The 25619-nt window shown below is 46.9% G+C and overlaps 1 protein-coding gene across 1 annotated transcript in view; it reads right to left on the reverse strand.

Annotated features, from left to right (window-relative positions):
* The window catches only part of Otog (otogelin), a 77938-nt gene that overhangs the window by 25523 nt on the left and 26796 nt on the right, over positions 1–25619 (reverse strand). The window contains exons 24-33 of the mRNA XM_021263876.2: positions 19015–19122; positions 14515–14653; positions 12784–12918; positions 12376–12522; positions 11995–12114; positions 10159–10275; positions 9497–9653; positions 8803–8829; positions 6191–6358; positions 1378–1656 (exon numbers count right to left, since the gene is read on the reverse strand). Coding sequence (XP_021119535.2) covers positions 1378–1656; positions 6191–6358; positions 8803–8829; positions 9497–9653; positions 10159–10275; positions 11995–12114; positions 12376–12522; positions 12784–12918; positions 14515–14653; positions 19015–19122 — 1397 coding nt within the window. The remainder of the gene's footprint in view (positions 1–1377; positions 1657–6190; positions 6359–8802; positions 8830–9496; positions 9654–10158; positions 10276–11994; positions 12115–12375; positions 12523–12783; positions 12919–14514; positions 14654–19014; positions 19123–25619) is intronic.

A 25619-nucleotide genomic window follows, 5' to 3' on the forward strand; every position in this document is an offset into this window, starting at 1 on the left:
TGAGCCCAGGCCTTCCTAGGCACCTGGCCCTTGAGCTGCTCTCTCTCAATGCTGCCTCTATTCCAGAGGGGCCTCTCTGCAGGAGCCTCAAGGGCCTGAGTGCATGTGAGCACTGTCGTCGCTGCCCCTGGTAGCTGGCCTAATGCTAATGATCATGATGGCAGCCAACTTTTACACAGCACTGAGTGCTACGCTAAAGCATGTGTTTACTCTTGAGTTCTCCCAGTCATCCTAATGGAAGAAGCCACTGTTATTATCTCCAGGCTATAGATGAGTACACTGAGGCACAGATGATAGAGGGAAAATAAACTTTTCCAAGGGAGATGTTTTCAAAAGATGCCCTGTGGCCAGCACCTTGAGAAATCAAGTCTGTGGCCTATGGGGGAGGGGACTTGGAGGTGGGCAAAGGACTAGTTTCTGAACCCACAGGCTGGCAGGGAGGTGTGGGCAGGCTCCAGGAAGGCCGGAGAGAGCAGCTCCACCCTGGCAGCCCCTCCCGACACCCTGAGCCCCACACTGTGCCTGGAGAGGAAACCGAGAACTGATATCTGGGGTGCACCTGCCATGTGTCAGGCCCAGAGCGATGCCCACAAGGGCCAGTCAACCTCACCAGGTCCTTATGAGGATTTTATAGTAAAGTCACAGAATGGAGACATGGAGGACCCCTTCTAAGTGCCAGGGACAGGGTTAGGATTCCAGCTGCAGAGCCTGAGCTCTTTCCACAGTGCCCCTGTGTCTTCCAGGGGAGGACTCAGCGAGTTCTGATGTCACAGCTGAGGATGACTCCATCCTGGTGGATGGGCATCACTGGAGGATTCACACACAACAGCTGGATGTCAGCATGGCTCCTCCAGATTAGGCAGAGGTCAGCATTTTGGGGCCAGGGTCAGAGTGAGCCTTGGCCTTGATGGGAAAGAGCAGGGAGCTGCCCTACCACTGCCCAGGGGCCTGGGCCCCCCATGGGGGGAGAGGGAGGCAGCTGGCTGCTCAGCTGGCACCAGAGAGCCATCCTTAAGCTCACAGGCAGACAACCCAAGAAACCTGAGCCGCAGGCTCCTCGAGCTGCCATCAGGATCACTTCTCCCCTCACTTCCACAAAGGCCATGTATTTTTAGCCCATGTAATTGGCCCGGGGCAGTAGGCAGGACCCAGGAAACTGGCTGAGCCCCAGGCCACACTGCGCACAGTTTCCTAGGCCACTGACATGGAGGACAGGCCACCTCTCATCCTAGAATGGCCCCCTTGTGGCCTCCATGTACCAGAAGGATGACCCTATCTCTTGGGGTGACCGGAAGGGGGCAGTGGAGAGAGGGCAGGAAGAGTGGTTGAATGAGTGCACAGTGCCAAGGACAAAGGTGATGGCGGGTGGGCACCTACCCAGAAGGCGGAAGAGTGTGCCCCTGCGAAACGCCTCCGTATGCACATAGTGCCGCAAGGCCAGCACAGAGCGTGACACGTAGAGGAAGGAGCCAGGTTTTGCCAGGGACTCCAGGGCCACCAGGCCCTCCCGCCATGTCCCCCGGTGCAGCGAGAAGGAGGCATGGTGGTGGAAGGCTTCTCCGCCCTGCCACTTAGCCAGTTCCACAGACCCATTGGCCGTGATGTAGAGGAAGAAGTTGGGTCTGTCTGCTGCCTCCAAGGAAACCACATCCGGGTCTGCACAGAGCCACATGGGTAAGGTCAGCACAGAGAAGGGTCCAGCACTCTCAGTAACTCAAGATGATGCCCCCATGGACAATCTGGGCCCCCTTCCTTCTGCCTGCTGCCTTACCTTCTGCCCACAGCAGCAAACAAAGCAGACAGAAATGGCCGCCCTGAAGGAGCTGCATGGTTTTGGACATGTGGGACCAGCTGGGGCTTGGTGATTGGCCAGGTTTCAGTGTCCTCAGCTTGGTCCTGCTACTCTTAGAATCCCAGAGGGTCAGAGCTGGCAGCCCCTAGTCCAAGCCCAGCTGGCAAGAGTCCCAGAGAGAAAGTTTGCCCAGAGGCCTGAAGCCTACGTTCTGTTTCCTGGCTCTGGAGTGTCAATCTGTAGGGCACCAGGGTGGCTGCCAGGGGGACAAGCCCCGCCCCTCCCCACAGGGTCCCATGGATCCCCAGAGTCCCAAGGCCAAGCAGGTATATGGAATGTCCCTGGATCTGAGTTCCCAGTCCCCACATGGGCTGTGTTGTGGGTGAGGGATTAACACCTAGGCTGTGGTAAGACACAGGCAGTGGGATATGTGTGGAAGGCTGGCTCCAGCCTGGTGCAACTTCACCCACCCCACCTGGCCCCATGTCCCCTTATTCCTCCCTAGGCCGCTGCAGAAAGACATGCAGTAACTGCGAGAAGGGTCCATTATTGAAGTTAAGAACAACTGCTCTTTATAAATGGCTTACTAGGCCAAGGAAGCCTTTTCCTGCCTCCTGTTAAATTCCTTCAGGATCAAGAACAAGTCTGTTCTCACCACTCTTACTCAGTATAGAATTCAGTATAGTTCTTGAAAATTTAGCTACAGCAATTAGGCAAGAGGAAAAAACGGGCTACAAATAGGAAAAATAGCAGTCAAATTATCCTCGTTTGCAGATGATATGATCCTATACTTAGAAGACCCTAAAGACTCTCAGAGCTGATAAATGAATTCAGCAATGTAGCAAGATATAAAATCAACATTAAAAATTAATAGCTTTACTATACACTGATAATGGACTGGCTGAGAAAGAAATCAGGAAAACAATTTTATTCACAATAGCTACAAATAAAATAAAGTGCCTAGGGATCAATCTCATTAAGAAAGTGAAAGACCTCTACACTGAAAACTTCAGAACACTGAAGAAAGAAATTGAAAAAAACACCAGAAGATGGAAGAACACCAATGTTCATGGATTGGCAGAATTAATATTGTCAAGATGGCCATATTATCAAAAGCAATCTACAGATTCAATGCAGTTCCATCAAAATATCAATGACATTCTCCACAGAACTAGAAAAACCAACCCTAAAATTTATACAGAAATACAAAAAACCCAAAATAGCCAAAGCAATCCAAACAAAAACAGCAAGGCTGGAGGCTTACAATACCTGACTTCAAACTGTACTATAAAAGCAATAGTAACAAAAAGAGCATGGTACTGGCACAAAAATAGACACATAGACAAATGGAAAAGAATAGAGGACACAGAAACAAACCCACATAACTATAGCCATTTGATTCTGGACAAAGAAGCCAAAAATATACGTTGGCAAAAAGATAGCCTCTTTAACAAATGGTTCTGGGAAAAACTGGATATAGCACTGTAGAAGATTGAAACTAGATTTCTATCTCTCAACCTGTACAAAAATCAATTCAAAATGGATCAAATTCCAAGGTACAAGACTCAAAAAGCCTGAAACTGCCAAAAGAAAACATATGGGAAGCACTTGAAGCTACAGGCACAGACAAAGAGTTCCTAACAGGACTCCAATAGCACAGCATCAACAAATGAAATTATATGGAATTAAAAAGTTTCAGCACAGCAAGGAAAACAGTTAACAGAGTAAAGAGACATCATACAGAATGAAAGAAAATGTTTGCCAGCTACTTTCCCAACAGAGGATTCATATCTAGAATATATAAAGAACACAAAGAGCATAACACACACACAAAAATCAAATAGCCTAAACAATAAATGGGCAAATGAACTGAACAGACACTTCTCAAAAGAAGTGCAAATGGCCAATAACTATATAAAAACACGTTCAATATTTTTAGCCATTAGTGAGTCAAAACTACTTCAAGGTTCCATCTCACCCTAATCAGAATGGGTATCATCAAGATTACAAAAGTAAATAAATAAAGAAGACCTACTATAGGAGCTTACTATACAACTCTTTGGTATATTCCTAAAGCATTAGAGTCAGCATATTCCGGGGATACCTGCATACCCGTGTTTATTGTGGGACAATTCACAATAGCCAAGATATGGAACCAGCCTACGGGCCCATCAACAGAAGAATGGATAAACAAAATGTGGTATGTTTACAAAATGGAGTTTTATTCAGCCATAAGGAAGAATGAAATTGTGTCATTTGCAGGAAAATGGATGGATCTGGAGACTATCATGTTGAACAAAATAAGACAGACCCAGAAAGACAAATATCACATGCTCTCCTTAATATGTGGAATCTAAAAAAGATAACAAAAAAGTAGAAGGAAGACTATTATTAGACAAGAGGAAGGGAATAAAAAGGAGGGGAAGGGGATATAAGGGCAGATAATGGGGGCACGGATATGAACAAAATTTATGCAATGAGCCCCCCCTCAATGCAAAGCTGGGGGGAGGGTGGCTCAAGGGAATGATGGAGGGATTCAATGATCAAAGTATGTTATGTATACATGCGAATCTGCCAAAATGAAACCCAGGGATCTGTACAATTAATTTTTAAAAAGCGAAAAAAAATTCCTATGGGAACCCAATGAAGTGGAGTCTTCATTCATTCAGCAGCAGATGCATACTGGGTGCCAAGCAATGTCCTAAGTACGGGGACCCAGTAAGGGACAAAATGAGCAGAGGCCCTGCCCTCTTGGAGCTCACACGCAGTGAAGGAGGACATTGTAATGAACAGGTAAATTCAAGGCCCAATGACCTGGCTGACAATGGCCATGGGGCAGGATTGAGGCCTGGCAGGCGAAAGCCAGAGCCCAGGATCTTAACCACCACACAGTGGGCCAGGGTGGCACCAAGGGCTGAGCACTCGCACAGGCTGTGTGACCTCAGGCAAGTCGCTTCCTTTCTGAACCTTGCCTTTGAGGTTGGCCCAGACTACGGCTTCTCAACCATTTTCCAGAAGTGCTCTTAACGGGGAGGGGCTGAACCCAGACCTTAAGGTGCAAAGGTTTTCTTTAACTTAAAACACTCAAGTCACTTTTACCTTCCCTTCTCTAAGATGTGAGGTTTTTTTGTTTTGTTTTGTTTTTTGGTACCGGGGGCCGAACTTGGGTCCTTGAGCTTGCGCAGCAGGCGGCAAAACCACTGAGCTAAATCCCTGGCCCTAAGATGTGTTTTTTTCTTAACCCCTCTGCTTGAGAGCAGCATGGCACAGAAAACAGACTCTGCAGCCCAAAGGCTGACTCCTGTCGGTGCTCAGGAGCCCAGTTCCCTTGGGTAAATACCTAACCTCTCCAGCCTCTACTCTCTCACCTATAAACTGGGGAGACAGCAACTGCAGGGAAGCCAGCCCCTCTGCACACACCTTACTTCCTGTACTAAAATAGTGACTGGAGAACAGAAATTGCCCACTAAGCAGATGGTCCAGCCTCTGAGAGGTTGGGGGACCCCCTTCCTTCCTTATCAGGACCACATGGATCTGGGGAGGCGATGCTTTCTTCAGGGGCTGGGGCACCAGGCTCCTCTCCCCCAGGGCTCCTCGTGCAGCTGTGTGAATCTGCCCTGTATTCCTACTGCACTGGGGCTCACCATTACCGATTGCTCCAGCATTACCCATAGCTCACCATTACCCATAGCTGGAGACCTCGGCTGCACCTAGGCTGGGCAGGAGCCACAGTGTCTCCCCAGCCACTTATAGCCTTTCCATGCGCCCCACGTGCCCTTGGGATGTCTTGACTCCTGAACTTAGCTCCCAAGTCCCTCCCCAACTCTTTGCCCCTCGAGGGGATATCACTTATTTCAGGAAGCCACTTCTGCCTCCCTAAGATTGAGCCAGGGGCCCTTCTCAGTGGCCCTTCAGCTGTTGTGACTGCCTCAGCCCTGGGACCCATGGGACTGTGTCCCTCACAGCCCCGATCCCCTGTGCCTAGCTGTGTGCTTGGTACGAAAATATGGTTCAGTGAAAGACAGGAAGGCAAGGAGAGAGGCTGGGGGAGGACAAGGAGGAAAGAGGGAAGAAGAGAGAAGGAAGAAGGAGGAAGAGGAGGGGGAGTTGCCCCTAGGCTTTTCTGGACCACTGCTGGCATAAAGTGAGGTGCTAAGGTCCATCTGGGCCTTGCCCTCCCTAGGATTTTTTTGAAAGATGGAAAAGATCCCTTTTTTTCCATACAGGCTAAGAAACTGACCCAGAAGCCCAGTCTGAACCAGGAAAGAGGCAGCTATTGAGTCCTCATCCCTCCAGGCTTGCAGTTGGCTCAGGGCTTGGGCATCCTCCCCTCCTCCAGCACCCGCCTCCCTCCCCAGAGGGCCTGACTGGGGCTGGACCTGGGGCGAGGGCGCTTACCGTGGGCCGTGGCCTTGTACAGAGCAGCTGTCAGCAGGAAGCTCACGATGTCCCCTGGCGCCACCTCCTCTGCCTTTACTAGGGCTATGTCACCACCCACAGACTTCATGGCCACCAGGGCCCCGCCGGCTGCCACACTGGACAGCTGGTAGGGGCCCTTACCTAGCGCTGGAGAGAGAGCCCAGTCAGAAGCCCCATCTCCCGTCCCACCCTTCCCATCCTGCCAGAGGTGGAAAGAGACAAGATGCACAGTTGGGCCTTGGGGGATGGATTTCCTATCCAGGCCCTAGGGACCTTGATGTCCAAGAGAAGGAAGGGACAAAGCTCCAAGCTGATAGTCTGAGACTGAGTCGTTTCACAGGGAGTCTGGGAAGAAGGCCACCTCTGGGGACATTGGGGCCCCCAAACGGGTCTCCGTGCCCACCTAACGCCTGACCTGTGACACAGTACAGCCACTGCTCCACTCAGAGGCTCCTCTGCCCTCAGAGAGGACAGCACACCTGGTCTCTGCCCACCCAAGGCCTGAGGGATGAAGGCCGGAGACTCGGGCCCAGTGTTCATGCTTCGCTATTTATTTTAAGCATGTGTCACTCTCCTGTCTGGGGGTTCCTGGAGCCGTGGGTGTGAGCTGGAGTGGGGCAGGGGTTCCCCAGCCAGCTGCCTTCCTGCCTCTGGGGCCCCCTGTCCTCCAGGGCCTCCTCCCCACAGCTGCCTGAGTCCCCTTCCAGCCACACTTCCAGGCTCCCCTTTGCCCTCAGGACAGAATCCAAAGACCCCAGTTTGAATCCCGGGACTCTTTGACCCGACCCCTGAATCTCCACTGGCTCCCTACTCCCTGGCTTTTGCCACACTGAACTTCTCTCGCTCCTCCTTGAGAGAGCCGAGCTGTGTCCTAGCTGTGTCTCCGGCATGCCGTTCCACCCCCTCTCAGAGTCCTCCCTGTTTTGTGCCTGGCAAACACCTACTCAGTCTTTGGGGACTAGCTGAAATGTCACCTCCCTGGTGAGCTCTCCCTGCACCCTCTTCTGTCTCACAAACATTGTCGTCCTTCCTCCTCTGCACCCTGACAGCCTTTGGAACAGCCACACATTGGTCACCGCTCTATGATGAGGATCTGAATTGAGGGGTCCGCTCCCGTTTCCCCCACTAGCCATGAGGCAGGTAGTGCTGTGCTGGTGAACGGTTAACAACCAGCACTCAGGAAAAAATAAATAAATAAACAGAATCTAATGTGTAATGTGTTGCTGATTTCCATGGTGTAAATACTCCTGGCAGTGGCTAATTTCAAACTACCAACCGAATGTGGAGTTAGGGACACACTTGGTGTAGGCCAGCTCAGCACACTGCTGTGACAGGTCTCACTTACCACTGATACCCCCACGCCCCACAGGGCCCAGACTAGAGAAAATGTTGGTAGAGGAACAGAGTAAGGAATGGGTGAGTGGGTGGGTGGGTAGGTGGAAGATGCTAGAAACAGCTTGTCCTTTGCCAGTTACTGCCACCCAAAATGCCACAGAAGGGAGAAAACTCTGCTCACACTCTTTCTGAAATGTCTTGCCTGGTGTCAGGGTGACCTTGCCTGTCCCAGAAACTGCAGTTCTCCCCCCTTACAGACTCAACCTTTAGGAGTTAAAGGTTTGGGCCCATCAAGGGCTCTTGGAGGCTAACATTTTGGCTGGACCATCTCTGCATTGCCGTGCTATGCCCTGATCCAGCCCTCATCTTGCAGACCCCCTAACTGAGGTCCTTGTCTCTAGTCTGTCCCTGCCATTCCACCAGCCATACCCTTGTCAGGGAAGAATTTCTCAGACCATTATCTAATGCATAAAACTGAGGATGAGGTCTTGGGCCACCCCCATGTACACTGGCTCTGGAAGAGTGGCACCCAGGGGAGGGCTGGGGGCTTGGAAGTCAGGGGTGCATAGCACCAAGGATGGGAGAACACCTAACTCTGCCCAGGCCTGACCTTGGCTCAAATGGATGAAATTCAGTGCTAAAAACTGCTCTGTTTTTAGCAGTGCTAAAATCTATCCCGTCCCCGGTTGCCCATTCAACCCAGTAAAAAATTGACTAAATGGCTCTAATACTGGAAATTAAGCTTCTCTGGATCCTTAGTTATAACCTGTGTCTTCACCCTCATTAATAATCCAGATGTTGAAGCACGTCTTGCTACCTTGTGACCTTGGCTGTATTTGAAGATGGATCTGACAGGCTGTATGTTCTGCCCCACCTTCTTCAGAAAGAGCAGTTTGCATTTGCTTTGGCCAGCTCTCATCTTCAGGGAACCCCAGATGACCAGCTGTGGGCCTGGTGAGCTCGATTAGAAGGCTGCGGAGCTGGCATATTGGTGTAAATGGGGCTTTTACCTCCCGGTGAAGCTGCTCCAGGTGAGCTCAATCTCTGGCTAAACACGGGGGCTGCAGGAAGTACTGGGCAGAGTCCGTGGGCACCCCTGGGCCCTGCACCATCAGAACTCTCTCTGCCTGATGGGGTCCCCATGTCACAGCTCTTCAGGACAACAGAACCTCAGATTGGCTGAGGGTGATGTGGCACAAAGGCAGCGCTGGCAGCACCCTGGCCCCTGGGGTTCCACTTGGGGGTGATGAGCTTACCTTTGTTAAAGAAATCACAGTCATAAGCTGAAAGAGAGAACAGAGTCTTCTTAAGAGCCAGCACAGAGCCTGGAACAAACGGACAGAGCCAGAGCCTCTGGCATCCCAGCCTCCCTCCTCCCCCAAGAGCTGGGCCTGTCCTGTCTCCCAAACTCCAAGAGTCAAGGATGGTCTTGGATTCAGACGTCCAAGGGAGAGATAATACAGTGGTTCCTCTAGGGCCTCCAGCAAAGGCTCAAAGCCTGGCCCGGAGCAGGCTCTTGGTAATGTGTTGACAGAAGCCAGTCTTCCCAGAGCCTGGGGTGGGAAGGGGACCGGGCCCCTCTGCAGTATCTAGCTCAGCAGAGAAGCCCCCACCAAGCAGCTCGGAGGTGACGAGCGCCTACAAGCGTGGGCTCAGCGCGCCCCCTTGTGGTGAAGTAAATGGCAGCACTCCCGGAACTAGTAGCAAAGTGGTCCGGAGCACATGTTTGCACCACGCTACCTAGGGATGGACCTGGCTCCGCCACTAATCTGGGTGGCCTCAACTGTGTTAGTTAACCTCTCTCTGGGCTGCAGGCTCCCTGACTGTACCTATTTCAAAGGGTCAGTGAACAACACCCACCAAGCGGTTGGTACATGGCACATACTGAGTAGTCAATAAATGCAGCCCCCACCCGCCCTGTCCCTGGGATGAAGGGTGTGGGACACTCACGGCAGAGGCGGGGGGTCCGCCAGTCAATGGCCACCCCGTGCTGGCAGCACTGGTGGGCGTAGGCAGACACGCTGGCGCAGAAGCACTCGCAATCACCCCCGCGGCTGCACCCACACGTGTCTGTGAGGCAATTTGAGTAAAACCAAGTGACGTCAACCTGCGGGAGGTCAGAAGTCAGAGGTCAGAGGTCAGATCCTGAATGACAGACCTGCGGCTTTCTGGCTACTGGCCACCAGCTCAGACACAAAGGGGCCATGGCCTAGGGTGAGCTGTGAGGCCGGGGCCTGGGGGAGGAAGGCAGCCAGCTGAGAGGAAACTAGAACTCTAAGGGGTAGGCAGACCCCCATTCAGGACCTAACTCTTCTCCTCCCTGGGCCCAGGGCAGGACAGGCAAGAGGCAGCTCTGCAGTATAAGGCAGGTGTGTTCGATCTGCAGCAGAGCATCCTGACAAGAAGAGCCAGGCTGAGCTGGGTGCACAGAGGGCATGGAGACTGTGCCTGGTCCTCTGGGAAAAGGGGCAGACTGGAGGCAGGAGAGTGACAGAGACCGGTCTCCTCCCTGGACCTAGGTGTTTCTTCCAAGACGTGGGGGTCTGAGACCAGAAGGGACCCTGAGGGAGTGGGAAGGGACTCTGGAGGGGCTGAAGTAGGGGTCAACTCACCACAGGGTGACAAGTCGTAAACACCTCACTGAGCAGGATGCTGCACTCCTTCTTGGCAAATGGCTCCCGGAGAGGATTCAAGACACATGGGTCCCGGGGGTCCAGGGTATCGGGGCACTGAAGGGCAGAGATGGGGCTGCTGACCTCCCCACCCCCCAAAATGCCTGTTGCAGGGGCATCTGCCCTGACTCTGCCTCCTGGTATTCACATCCTTGTATAATCCCCTCCTGGGGGGGGGGGGTCTACAACTTGCTTCAAACCCAGAGAACGTGGAAAAGGGATGGGTGGACACTGTTACATGTGTGTGATGACCTGGTTATGTTACATAATACTGCAGAGCCCATCTTGCTGGTGTCTCTCCCTTGCTGGCTACGAGGAGGCAAGCAGCTGTGTGGGGAGCCCACGAGGCCCAAAGTGTGGGTGGCCTCCAGGGGCTGAGGGTGGCCTCTGGCCAACAGCTAACCAAAGAGCTGGATCTTCAGTCCTACAGTTGCCGGGAGCTAGATGCCACCCACAGCCACAGGAAGAGGCAGGGAAGCAATTCCTTCCCATGAACCCTCCAAGAGACAGTCCATCCTGCCTGTCACCTTGATGCAGCCTGTGAGTCACTAAGCACAGGACCAAATTATGTGCCCTGATTCCTGACCCAGATAAACTGAGGTAAGATATGTGTGTTGTTTAATGCTGCTGAGTCTGATAATATTGTCACACAGCAACAGATAACTAATACACATTTCCCTCGTGTCTGCTGAACCTCTTTCTTCAGGCCTACACTTCCACTGGAGTGCTCCAGAACATGCCTAAAGATATAATAAACAACAAAGAAATATGGGGCGTGGGGGCCGGGGCAATGACAAAGGGATGGATTACAACAGGAACAGCTTTGCCTACCTCCGGATTGCATTGAGCTCTTGGCTATGCCCAATTGCTTTGCCTACTCCATCTACCCAGGCTTGTCTCCAACTACCCCTCAGCAGAGAATAAGGTCACTCAGTTAAAAAGGCAAACAGATAACACTCATATCACCATTCTCCATTGCTGCACCCATGACAGACAGAAGTAATAGATCTCAGTCCTCCGTCCTGCTGAGCATGACACCAGGCTTAGGTATTTCTCAATGCAGCTGTCCAGGCAGCCTCTCTGACTGCCCAGTTTTGGCACATGAAGTGAAATCTAGGCACCAACCCTCTCCTGGCACAGTGCCCTCACTTCACAGAGGACCACACAGAAGACAGGATCTACTCAAGGTCACCCATCAAGTTAGTGGATGATCCAAGACAAGAAACCAGGCCTCTAGCTCAATTCAGTGCTGTTTCCATCCATTATTCACAGCTTAGCAGCCTTGTCAGGAATCTTCCAAGACTCAGGGACACCGCTCTCATTCCTGCCCCTGCCAGTGTTGTCCTCCCTCCCAGAGGCCTTCTCTCTGATGCATTCATCCAACCAAACACAGCCTCCCCTTTAACCCCAGCCCTGGCCCCAGGATTATGTCAGCCATATGTCTGTCTTCTCTGTGCCGTACACAGTGCCAGGTACCAGAGGCATGGGCGTAGACAAGACGGTCGTGCTTCTGTGAGCTTCACCCTCCCTTCACAGTGGCCATCTCTCCCAGGATGGGGACTTTGCCCTCTTCCAACCCCTCCTCACTGCCCCTGGGGCTGGGCCACGTCCTCAGGCTACAGGACAGAGTCTAGGGCTGGGGATGCCAGTCAGGACCTGGGAGAACATTCTCAGGGGCAGTGTGATGCAGATGTCCCTCTTCCCTGACCTGGAGCCAGTGCCCATCTGAGTGAGGGGTGCAGCCAGCCTGGGAAAGATTTGCCCGGGAGGATTTACCTCAACTGCAGCCCAGCTGCTGCCAAACTCCTGCGGGTTGGTTAACTCTAGGTTCTCCAGGGTCCGCATCTCATTGATGGTTTTTAAGTCAAAGTTCCCACAGAGGCCTGCCAGCTGGCCCTGAAAGAAGGGCAGCAAGTCAATGCAGGCACGCCAGGGGTGAGCATGGGCCAGGAGTCCTCATGAGCCCGGGAGTCTACCATGGACCCAGAAGCAACTGCTGCAGGCTGCAGTTTGAGGAGGGCTGGGCAATGTCAGGGGAGAAGGGGCACAGAGTAGGGCAGTAGATAGGACAAAGGCAGGCTCTTCCTGGCTCCTTGGGAGGGACCGCTCACCCAAGGACACCCAGCGGCTTGGCTCATGCTCAGCCCAGGTGACTACCTGCCACTGAGGCCCAGCCTGCACATGCACCGTGGTCCTCTGATCCCACAGGAGGGTGATGTGCTCCCGCGGGAAATGCACCAGCATGAAGAACCCTGCTTGCCACGTGTGCACCTCCTGCTTCTCGTCCAGGAAGCTCTCAGGACTCTAGAGGGACAGGCAGTCAGTCTTGAGGCCTGAGTGCCCCCGATACCTGGGTCAGCCACAAATCTCTGCCCAGCTCCAGGACTTCATCAATGAGTCTGCCTTCCTTGTGCAGTGACATCAATGTCTTTGCTCCTGACCCCGGCCAAGAAATTCAGCCTTGGCTCCTGACATGGTGGCACCACAGTCTTCAGCTATCCCCTGCCCTAGCCCCTTGGTAACCTGTACATTGTCTACACAACCCTCATTAGCACCGGGCCTTACAGGATTTCCCGAGTCGTCGTCAAAGATGATGACTGAGTTCCCAACATTGATGGAAATAAATTTCCTGCAGATGATACCAGAGCTGTAGCAGTTTACATTTTCTACAATCACAGAGAAGCTGAAATTCGATGTGCTCTGGGGAGAAGAAAAGGGAAGCAGTAAAACCAGGGGGAGAAAGATCTTGCTGACAGCACAGAGGTGGAGGGACATGGACTTTGAAGTAGTTTTCAGCCTACTTCTTAGTAGCTGTGTGACTTTGGACAACTTACTTGAATTCTCTGACAGCCTCTGTTTCTGGGTGCCTAATGTGGTATTTAGCATGGAGTAATGCTCCCAAAAGTATGCAATTAGTGAATGACTTAAGTATTGATATAATAGAGGTGTTTGGTGTTGACAGGGGCACCATCTTACCTACACTTTTGATGCAAACCTCTCTTTGAGGGCTATTTTCCAGCACTGAGCATTTTAAAGGACATAACTTTTTGTACAGCAATTTCACTTCTAAGAATCTAGAAATATATCCATACAACTAGTTGCTTCAATATTTAAATACTGGAAACAACTTAAATGCCCATCCAAGGGATATAACAAAATAAACTAGAGAATTTCTCTCTATAGCAATACTATTCCACTCTCAAAAAAGAAAATAGTAGTATCGCTTCTCAGCCTTTTGGCTAAGATCAAGGGTAAAAAAGAAAATAGTACATACTGACAATATGAGATAATGCCCAAGGTATATTTTTAAAGAAAAAAAGCAAATTGCAGAACTCTATTCACATAAATTGTGTGCACACATGAATGTGTATACGTGTGTATGTACATGTGTGTCATGCATGTGTTTGATGGAAAATGAGCTTGCGGGATTCATCCCTGTTAGGAGATGTTATGCAGCTAGGGATAGAAGCAAAGATGTGAAGGGCAACGTATGTTTTTAACATACTCTTCTATGTTGTTTAACATTTTAGTGACAAGCATGCAATACTTTTGAAATTTAAAAAAATAAAATAAGCAAATAATCTTCATTTTGGGGAGTTTTAGGAATTATGTGAAAGAACCCGGTACAAGGCCTGTCCCACAGACCTCTTGCATAAAAGGTTTCATTGTTGTTATTATTGCTATTGCTCGTGTATGGTGAGATGGATAGGTCCTAGCAAAACCACATTGCCCTGGTGTGTCTGGCACTGTCCCATCTGCACTGCTGGTGCCCTCTCTCCTTCGGGGGGATCTTGCCTTCACCGTGCCACCCACATCACCAGTCCTCTTCCCCTGGGTGAACCAAGGACTTTAAGATGTGACTCCACAGCAACACTAACTCTCCAGCTGCCTTGGACTAGCTGGTGACCTTGAGCAAGTTCCTTAACTTCCCAAGTTGTTCATCTGTAATCCAACCCTGTAGGTTGCTGTGAGATTAAGTGAAAGAATCCACAAATATGGCTCAGTAGACCATCAAGTATATACTGTAATAAAAGCTCAAAAACCATTAACTCTTTCTCCTACAGACAGCAAAAGAGCGAGCCCCTCAGACCCAACAAGGCCAGGCTGTAGTGGTGAACGGACAGGTAGTGGGGTTCCCTCCAGCTCTAGTTGCCATACCTCAGGTCTCAGACCCCCCTCCCACCCAGTCATGCATCAAACTGGAGAACAGAGCATAAAAGTGCATGGACAGGTCCTTGGCCCCAGCTGCTGTGGGTTCCCATGGAGCTAGTCAGGCAGAAACACCCAGGAACTCACCTTGACCAGGTGCACTTTGCAGGCCCCCACGAAGTCAAATGGGAGCCCATCGAAGGTGCGGTAATGCCGGTCACCATAGGCAGTGCAGGTGGAGGCACAAGGGTGCAGGGTGCACTGGAACAAGCCCTGCTGGCAGAAGCTGAAACACACACAACCAGCTCGCAGGCCACCCCTCACCTCATATCCGAATACCCTTGCCTGCTGAACACACTCTGTGTGCCCTTGGGTCACCAGACACCATCAACCCTCAACAGAAGCCTGGAGGGTGTGACAGTGACCCCTATTTTATGCAGGAAACATGGGACTCACAGAGGTTAAGGACCCCCAGCCAATAAGTAATAGAGCTGAAATTTAACCCAGGTCTCTGTGGCTCCAAAGTCCGTATTCTTATCACTCCATTTCTTCATCCAACAAATATTAGGTGCCAACAATATCCCAGTCATTCTTTCTTCCAGGAGTTTGAGATATACCAGTGAACAAAACAACAAAACAAATGAAAATATACATAACACCCTCTGCCTTTTCTAGGAGGTGAAAGATATACACTGGAAAAATGTTAAAATATTTAGTATGAGTAAGTAATAGAATGCATTGAAAGGTAGAGCATGCCATGGGAAGCAGGATGAAGGCACTGGGAATGGTTGTGGGAGCAGGTTTCAATTTTGAATAGGGAGGTCAGGGGACAGGTAAGCAGAGACCTAGAGGAAATGGAAGAGCTAACTATATGGACATCCCAAAGAAGAGCATTTTGGGAAGACACCCTAGGGAACACTCAGGGAGTAACATGGCTAGAATTGATGGCACATGGGCAACAGAGTAGAAGAGGAATTGAGAGAGGTGATGGATGTCCAGATGACATGGGTCCAAGAAGGCCCCGTAAGAATGTCAGCTTTTGCTAAGAATGAAAGAAGTCACTGGAGGATGTGATCATGGGAATGCCAACCCTGTTTTGCTCTGACTACTGTATTGAGCTTAAAGTGAAGGGGACTAAGGGGAAGCAGAAAGACCAACCTGGAGGAAACTGCAGCAAATCAGGGAAGAGACAGACAATGATGGCTCAGAGAAGGGGAACAGCAGTGGGAGGAGGAAGAAGTAGTCAAATCTGGGGTGCATTTTGAAGGCAGAATGAAAAGGATTTGCAGACAGCTTGGATATGGGTAATGAGAAAGAAAACTCAGATGACTCTAGTGGTTTTGGCCTGAGTAACTAGAGGGATGAAGTTTTCGTTAGCCCCTATTGGAAAGGCTAAAGGAGAAGCAAGTTTGAGGGAATAATTCAAGTGTTCATTTTTAGATGCACTGAGTTTGAGATGTCCATTAGACATGCATGTAGTGATGTTCATTAAATAGGTGGATGTCTGAATTGAAAGTTCAGAAGAGAGTTAGTGTGGTCTACAGGTAGAAATCTGGGAGCCATCTCCATGTGGGTGAGCCATATAGTTAGGAAACTAGGTGAGTTGACCAAGGGAATGGGTATAAATATCTGAGAGAAGAGGTTCCTTGACATGCTTCATTCTGAAGAGGTCAGAGAAGAAGAGCCAGCAAAGGAAACTAAGGAGAAGCAATAAATTTAGGAGGAAAACCAAGAAAGCATGGTCTTCCAGAAGCCACATGAATACAGGTATCAAGGAGGAAGGAATGATCAGTAATCAACTGTTGTATCCTGTTAATAGGCCTTGGAAGATGAAGACTAGGGAATGACACCAATATAGCAACACTGAGGTTACTGGTGACCCTGATAGGAACAGTTTTGATGACATGATGGGGAAAACGTCTAAGGTTGGCGTTCTCTCTAAAGTAAAAGAGTGGGAGAATGAAAATCAGAAACACCAAGTATAGTGCTTTTGCAAGAATTTTTGCAATAAAAGGTGAGGAGAGAAATAGATTTACTAGGAATTTGGAAGTTTATCAAACCACACACTTTTATACAGTGAGGATGATCCAACAGAGAATGACAAGTTGATTAGGTGGGACAGAAATTATGACAAATCAGAGAGGGTAAGAGAACTGAGGCTGGAAGTTACCACATGAAACTGGCACTGGTTATCAAGGAAATGAAGACCGTACTGGACCTTGGGTTTAGGTGAAAGAGAAGAGAAGACATAAAGAATAATAAGCAGTAGGGAAGTAGAAAAGTCCCTGGATTAGAAATCCTTGTGGAGTTGAAGAATTGAGAGAATCAGGGTACTAGAGGAAGTAGGGATGAAGGCATTGAGATATAGGATATGGGCTTCTTGAGTTCCTAGAAATGACAAGAGCAATAGAAGACCACTTTCTCCATGAGGGTAGAGAAAGATGATTGGAAGAAAGATGAAGGAATGGAAATACTGGACATTGAAATCTCCAGGATTTCAAATGGACGTTGAAATGGATATTGAAATCCCCAAGAACTAGGGCAGAGGTAGAGTTAGATAAAGGGGCAGTGGGCCCAGAGCTAAAATCCTTAGGAGTAAAGGAGCACGACCTGGGATCCATGAGTAAGTAACAACAATTAGGAGAGGCGGATTCCTTCCATTCAAACACCATAGACACACCCAGTCCTTCACCAACTCCACATCTTCCTAAGCCTGTGTATACATCTAATCTCACCCCACCCCAAATGCTTCACAACCCAGACATCCATGCAGGGTTGTCAGTACCCCCACAGTGGCTGACTTAAGGCTGCCAAAGTGATGTGACTGAACACAGAGTTGTGAAGAGACAGGAAGCCCAGCCCCATTCCGGGGGACAGATTCCCACCAAATGCTCCAGCCACACGAGGCCAGGCACACCTCCAACACCACCTCCTCACCATGGAGAGCTGGAGTGGACGCACAGTGGCATGCTCCTCAGGTGCGAAAGTTGAGAAGGTTGTGTACATGGGTTTGGAAGGTAGAATTTCAAAAATCAAATTAAGCAAAAACTTATCCATATATCTGCCAGTCTCCTAAAGGAGAGAGGATACCCACCCCATGGCCAGTTAGCATTTCCTGGGAAGACAGAGCCTTCTCCTATCAGAGTTGTAAATCCTAAAATACTCCCAGCAGTAACTGGCCCTGGCTCCAGACTGCACACCACCTTCTGCCTTGGACCGGATTTCCAAGGCCAGTGTGCTCACAGGAGAGGACTCAACAGAGCCTAGCTGTCCTCTTGTCTGCAGGTTGGGGTGCAGGAGTGGGGGTTGGAATCCAGCGAAATGACAAAAGCAGGTCAGCCTCTGGGCCAGAGCATCCTCGCCCAAGTCCAGGCCATCCAGCCCTAATCTCTCAGGACATGTGCCTGGCAGCCAGGTTAGCCCTGGTTCACAGTCATAAAACCCTACAACACTTGAACAGCTGCACAGAGCTCCATGTCCTGACATTAAACCCAGAAGATTCTGGAATCAGACAGTCAGGGCTCTAATCCTATAGATACACCCTGACCATCTGGGAAAACTGCCTTGGAGCAGCTGGGCTTGGATGTGAGAAGAAATGCCATCCTCTGAACCAGAGAAACATAACAGTTTCCGCCCCAGCACAGGACGGGACTGGGGCCCCAGCTCCAGCTAGCTGGATGGATCTCCAAGATGGAGCCTCTCTGGGATTCTCTGCAGAGCTCTTGGGTCCCAGTGCCAAGAGTTTCCTGTTCACATTAGGCCACCCTTGCTTGGTTCTTGACATTGTAACAGGGGCTGAGTTTGCTCTCCAACATCAGGGCACCAGTTTATTTCTCACCCCCTCCCCAGTGCTTTCTCCGTCAGAAGGCTGAGTCCCTGCCTACCATCTACTCCTGCTGCTTGACCCAGTGTAGGCTCTACACAACCAGATATGAGTCTGTTTCCATGGAACCCAGTCTGGATGCACATACTCCCATGTAAGTATACACACATCACTGAGCATAGTGTGCAAGTATTCGCACATATGCACTCACTTATTTGGTATACAGGCTTGTATATATTCATAGGCAAAAAACAAATGTACACTTACATATATATATTCACTCACATGTGGGCACAAATATGTATATCCAATGCACACACATAATCACATACCTTGTACATACATGTCCACACATACTAAATAGATAAAGTATATGAACACAAATATATATAATCATGCCTATATATACACACAAATATCTAATTGTATACATTCATGAACATATTCAGATTTGTGAATATCTGTCTTTTTATCTACATCCAAATACATGCATGTTCATCTACGCAGTCTGTACATTTTAGATTTGCGCCCACACTTACATGTTCATTTAAATGTGCAAACACATTCTCATGCTTATGCATGTACCCACATTCCTAGACATGTTGATTAAACTTACATTCATGTAAATAGTCACGTAAGAGCTCCAAAATATTATTTTATATGCATACACTTGTGTATGTACATAAACCCTTATAAAACATACAACCATGCAGCATGAATGTAAACACGGTAGAAGGGGAGTGCTAGATTATACTCATGATAACATGTTTCATACCCAGGCCCTTCCTAGCAAAAAGCAAAGCCTGCTCAGGGTCCTCACTTACCAGGTGTGGCAGGGTGACGTCACCTGGTCCCCAGGGAAATACTCCTTCCCCTTCCAAGTGCATGGGCACTCCTCTGGCAGGAAACATGCATCCCCATGTCTGAGCAGGCTGTAGGAACACAGCAAGCACGGGATCAGGGGAGCTCGCTTCCTCGATCTGCATTCTGTGGAAAATTGTGCAACACCTGGATGCCCTGGGGTAGTTCTCAGCATTGACCCTAGAAGAGACCAACCATGTGCCACTCCCATCCCTCTGCTTCCCAGTGAAGTTGAGGCAACTTGGTAAATGGAAAAACCAGAGACAGGCTTGCTTGGCCCAGTTCAGAAGTCTCTGCCACCCATCCGTAGCTGCTCTGGCCAGGAAGATGCCAGTTACCATTTAGGCACCAAGATTAAACTAATAAACAGACCACAGTCATGGACGGCAGCCCTCCTACCAATTGTTCATGGAGCTCTCAGACCACGAGTCCCAAAGCCACAGTGATACCACCTTCTGGTCTGGTTTCCATGAAATCTGATCCACTCCAGGCAGGAGCCAAGGACATCTCAGGCAATTTATTGAAGTCCTCAGGTCACAATTTCAGGCCATGCCCAGGCATCATCAGGGTACAGTTGGGGCAAGGGTAAGACTACAAGCTTTGGTAAGAAGCAAATTTTAGTTTAAGTCCCGGATCTGCATAGGACAAGCTATTTAACCTTCTTATTTTATTTTTCAAAGAAAAATCAGTATATAGTTTTAAAGGCATAGAGAAACACTGTTACAGAGACTATGAAAAGAGTCCCTAGTTGGCTCCTCCCTGTATCCAAATGTTCTGCCTGGAAGCACTTCCTGGACTATAGTGCAGAAAGATGAAATTTAAGTAAAGATCCATGGGTCGCTCAGCAGAAGAGATAAACTGGAGTTCAGGGCTTCTGAGGTGGCTCCAGATAGGATATAAAATAGGAGGGATCTTCTCGGAGAAAAAGTTTGGGATTCTGCATAGATGCTATCTTAAGTCTTTGATCAAATACTAAATTGGGCATAAGCAAGGAAAGATTTCTGAAGGCTTGGTAGGAGACAGCTATTGAGCAAGTGTGAGAGTAATGGAGATTTCTGATACAATGCAGTTCTGGGAAATGTCAGGATTCTGTCTTAGACAGAAAGAGTTCCCTTAACACCCCAGGCTTTGGGAATAGCGGTACTGTAGACAAACAAACAAATCTCAAACATATGTCTTGAAAAGATCAAGCTAATGAAGCAGTAAATTAACTGCCTACTGTATAGAAATTCAACATTCAAAGTCAACACAATAATGTTTATAATGTCCAGTACCTAATAAAAAATTTTACATATAAGAAACAGAAAAATGTGACCTTAACCAAGAGAAAAATCAGTCAATAATTAAAACAGATCAAAAAATGATGTACATAATAGAATTAGCACACAAGTACGTTTAAGCATTAAAAGGAGGAAGATACAATGAATGAACTGTATGAGAATCTCAGAAGCTTAAGAACTATTTTTAAAAAGGAAATTCTGAAAACATAACATTAAATGAATATTTTGCTGGAAAGGCATAACAAAACTAAATACTTCAGAAGCAAAGATTAGTAACTTTGAAGCACAGTAAAAGAAACAGTACAATATGAAGAAGAAAGGCTGGGGGAAAAATAGAGTTTCCTTGACCTATGAGATAATATCAGGTACTCTAATAGAAGTATAATTGAAATCTCAGAGAAAACAATGGGGAAATAAAAATATTTGGAAGAATAATGGCTGAAATATTATCAATTTTTATGAACTCTATGAACTCCAAGCACAATACATACACACATGTATACAACATAAGCATATCAAACTGTTGACAGTTCAAAATGCCAATATATATTATATAGCAAGGTAATAATGATAAAAATTAAACTAGTAAAAAAAAATTACTAACCTAGAATCATGAATTATAAAAAAAACTATACAATTGACCACCTCCGGCTAAAACAATAAACAAGAGAAAACTCAAATTACCAATATCAAGAAAAAAGAGATGATATAACTACAGATCCTACAGACATTAAGAAGAAAACAAAAGAATAGAATTACAGTGTTAAGCCAATAAGTGTGACAACTTAGATGCTATGAATAAATACCCTAAAAGATATAAACTATGAAAATTCGTCAAAAAGGAATAAAAATTTGAATAACCCTCATCTATTAGAGAAATTGAACTTGAAGTTTAAAATTTCTCCATACTAGTAAGTTTTATCAAGCATTTAAGGAAGAAATAAAACCAATTCTAAGCAAACTCTTTCAAAAAAAACTTGAAAAAGAAATAATGCTTCTCAACTCATTGTATAAGGCCAACGCTACTCTGATACCAAAATTAGATAAAGATATTTCAGGTAACGAAAGCCATAGACTAAAATCTCCTACAAACATAGAATATTAAATAATACATCATGACTGAGTTTATCCCAGGAATGCAAAGTGGGTTCAATACTAGAAAATCAACTTTCACAATTTGCCAAAGTAACAAAGTAAAGTATCATTCAACACCCATTTATTACAAAGACTCTCAGCATACTAGAAATAAATCTGGTAAAGGGCATCTATAAAAACGTTATGGCTTACTTCCAAAACTGCTATATAGATTCAATGCAATTTCAATTGAGATCCCAGCTGCATACTTCACGGACCTTGAGAAAACAATCCAAAAATTCATTTGGAACAAGAATACCAGAATACCAAAAGCGATTCTAGGTAACAGAGACATGGCAGGGGATATTACAACCCCCAACTTGAAACTTTACTACAAAGCTACTGTGATAAAAAAACAACATGATGTTGGCACAGAAACAGACCTGAGGACTAGTGGAACAAATTAGAAGATGCAGAAACAATGCCAGACAACTCAGCCATCTCATCTTTGATAAAGGAGCCAAACAACCTCACTGGAGGAAAGATAGCCTCTTTAATAAATGGTGCTGGAGAAATTGGGTTTCAACTTGCCAAAGATTAAAGCTAGACCTATATCTCTTGCCATGCACTAAACTAAAATTGAAATGGATTAAAGATCTAAATATTAAAATAGAAACGCTGAACCGGCTGGAACAAAGGTTAGGTAGAACTCTTGAAGACATTGGTATAGGAAAAGATTTTTATGAACAAAACCTCAGTTGCCCATGAACTAGCATAAACAATCAACAAGTGGGATCTCTTCTTATTAAAAAGCTTGTGCACAGCAAGAGAAACCACCAGCAGTGTGAAGAGACAACCCACAATGTGGGAAAAAATCTTCACCTGCTCTTCCTCAGACAAAGGTCTACTATCTCCAATCTATAAAGAACTTAAAAAGATCAGACCTCCCAAATTTAAAGACCCAATCCAAAAATGGGCATCTGAAATGAACAGACATTTCTCACACAAAGAAGTAGACATAGCAAATAAATACATGAACAAATGTTCAACATCACTGGTCATTCGAAAGATGCAAATGAAAACAATGCTGAGATTCCTCCCCACTCCAGAAAGAATGGCTGCTATCATGAAATTAACCAATAACAAATGCTGGCGGGGCTGTGGGGAAAGAGGAACCCTGCTCCACTGCTGGTGGGAGTGTAGACTGGTGCAACCACTGTGGAAATCAGTATGGAGATGCCTCGAAGAACTAGGACTGGAAGTTCCATTTGACCCCACTATTCCCCTGCTGGGGATCTTCCCCAAAGAATTAAGAGAATCATATCACAGTGATATATGTACACCCATGTTCATAGCAGCACAATTTGTAATAGGTCAAACTTGGAAACAGCACAAATGCCCATCAACTGGAGACTGGATAAAGAAAATGTGGTTTTTTTATAAAATGGAGTACTACTCAGCCATAAAAAATGAGAAATTAGAGGCATTTATAGCTAAATGGATGCACATTGAGGCGATACTCTTAAGTGAAATAAATAGGACACACATGTGTAAATACCAAATAGTTTCTCTGGTGTGAGAAACTGAAAGTGTAAATAAGGACTAAAACATATAATAAATAATGTGAAATAGGAAGAAAAGGGGCAAAGGGGAAGGGGAAGTGGGAGGAGTAGGGGAAAGGAAAGAAGGGAATGGAATTAATACGAGAAAATGGAAAAATAGGAAAAAAATCTTTGTAAATAGGGAAGGATGGAGGGGTTGAAGAGAGGGTTGGGCAAGGGTGAAAAATAAGAACCAAGAGAGACTATGTAAAGGTGCAAATTTCCAATGATGAATGTCATTATATTGTATACCTAAAATGTACCAATGATTAGAATGAATAATTGATAGTGCAAAATAGGAAGAAAAGGTCCAAAGGGGTAGGGTTAGTGGGAGGGGAAGGAAAAGGAAAAATGATGAAAAATGGAAAAAATGGAAACAAAGTCTTTGTAAATAGGGAAGGGTGGAGGGGGTAAAGGGAGGGCTAGGAATGGGGAAGAAATAAGAACCAAGATGCATCATGTAAAGGTACAATTCCCAATGAGAAATGTAATTGTGTTGTATACCTACAATGTACCAATAAAGGAATTTAAGTAATAAAAAAAAACCTTATGGCTAATATTATCACTAATGGCAAAGGACTTATTGCTTTGCCCTAAAATGAAGGGAAAAGCAACAGTTTTCATTCCTATCATTTCTATTGGAAAGTAGAAATAATATCTAGTACTACAAGGCAAGGGGGAAAAATGTAAAGATTAGAAATAAAGAAGAAAATTTATTTTTCTTCATAGATGACACGATCATACACTGAAATCTCGAAGAATCTACAGAAAGGCCATTAGAAGTAAGCAAATGAATTTAGCAAAATTACAGAATACCAGGCAAGTATACAAAAGTAAATTGTATTTCTATATTCCCACAATGAACAAAAAAATTAATAAAAATATTTACAATATCAACTATGAACACTAAAGGACCTATGAGTAAATTCAATGACAAAATGGCAAACCTTATGTGAAAACTAGGAAATATTAGTGAGGGAAATGAAAAAAAAAAAAAAAGACCCAGTAAATGGAGAAATAATACCATACTTGTGGATTAAAACTCATTGGTGTTGTCAGTTCTTCCCCCAAAAACAACCTGTAGATTTAACACAAACTCAGTCAAATCCTAGAGACGAGTTTTTGTAGAAACTGACAAGCTAAACAAGGCCTGGTGGCATATGCCTGTAATCCCAGCACTCTGGGAGGCTAAGGAAGGAGGATCATAAACTCAAGCCCAGACTGGGCAACTTAGTGACTTAGACCCTGTCTCTAAATTAATCAATTAATTAATTAATTAATAGGTTGGGGATATAGTCCAGTGTAAAGGCTATAGGTTCAGCCCTCAGTGCTACAAAATAGGAAGGAAGGGAGGGAGGGAGGGAGGGAAGGAAGGAAGGAAAAATAACAAGCTGATTCTGAATTTACATGGAAATTTGAAGTGTAGAACAACTTTGGATATGAGCAAAGTTGGAAGCCTACCACTTTCCAGATTTCAAGACTAACTATAAAGCTTCAGAAATCAAGATAGTGTGATAGTGACCTAAAGAAACTCCAATTTAAGTGGGACCCATTGTTTTGTTTGGAAAATCCAGAAGGTCAGGTTTGTTTTGGTTTGGTTTGGTTCCTTTCTTGGCCCAACCCAGTTTTCAAGGGAAGACTCTCCTTTCATCTAGGAGACTCTCAAAAGTCTCCAGGCCACCGTCCTGGGAACCAAGCCAGGGAAGAGCGCTCAGCCTCCATTTGCACTCTGTGTCATACTCTTCTTCAGAGCCTCTGAGATCGATGTGTCTGATTTGGTTTCTTCACACCCTTCTCCTGTCAGATGGGCTAGGAAAGGGTCTCCACCAGGTTCAGGAAGGGATCTGAAAGTTTAGCTGCTGCTTGTGCAGACTTTCAACTCGTGCTCCTGTCTTCTTCCCAGCATCCCCTCCAGTGATGCCTGCAGCTACGGCTCCTGAGGACCACATCACAGCAGCCTGTTTCTCCCCAGCCTTCACTCTGCAAGCTGCCAGCCTCTGCTCTGCAGGATCAGGCTGACTCTTCAAAAGGTACAGCCCTATCTTGTGCCACTGTCACCCGCCTCCTTTCTCTTTGTCCCTGAGAATTTGTACATTTGAATTCCATTGCCAACATTTCATTATAATTGTGGGAAGAAACAGAAAAATAGCATATGTTTAATTCATTTTACCTGAAGCCATGTAAACTTTGTACCCTGTAAATCCACACATAAAATGTATGTAAAGGTATCATTCTCCCCAGGTCATTACGAGCACCGTACCCAGAACCAAGTAGATACATATTAAATATTGTCCCTTCCTCCCCTTACCCCCACAATTATGTCAGACACCAACAACAGGCTGGCTCACAGCCTTAACCCTGACTCTAGCCACTTTCTGTGGTGTCTTGACTGTCACCTACAGTCTACCACTCACTCCTTGTCCTCAGCAGATCTGCCATGTACCCACAAAGGGGAACACATGAAAGACTTGAGGCTGTAGCCTCTTCCTCCATTTGCCCTCAATTTGTAGAACATCCTCTCCTTTATCTTTTTTAGGGAATTACTCATTCCAGGATCCCTTCAGGGTCGGGTATGTTTACAAATGCATGGGATCCAGTTGAGGAAAGACGAAG

The sequence above is a fragment of the Heterocephalus glaber genome, unplaced genomic scaffold (genome assembly GCF_053883595.1).
Source record: "Heterocephalus glaber isolate CG9 unplaced genomic scaffold, H.glaber_assembly_v1.0 deba00001428, whole genome shotgun sequence".
NCBI classification, from domain to species: domain Eukaryota; kingdom Metazoa; phylum Chordata; class Mammalia; order Rodentia; family Bathyergidae; genus Heterocephalus; species Heterocephalus glaber.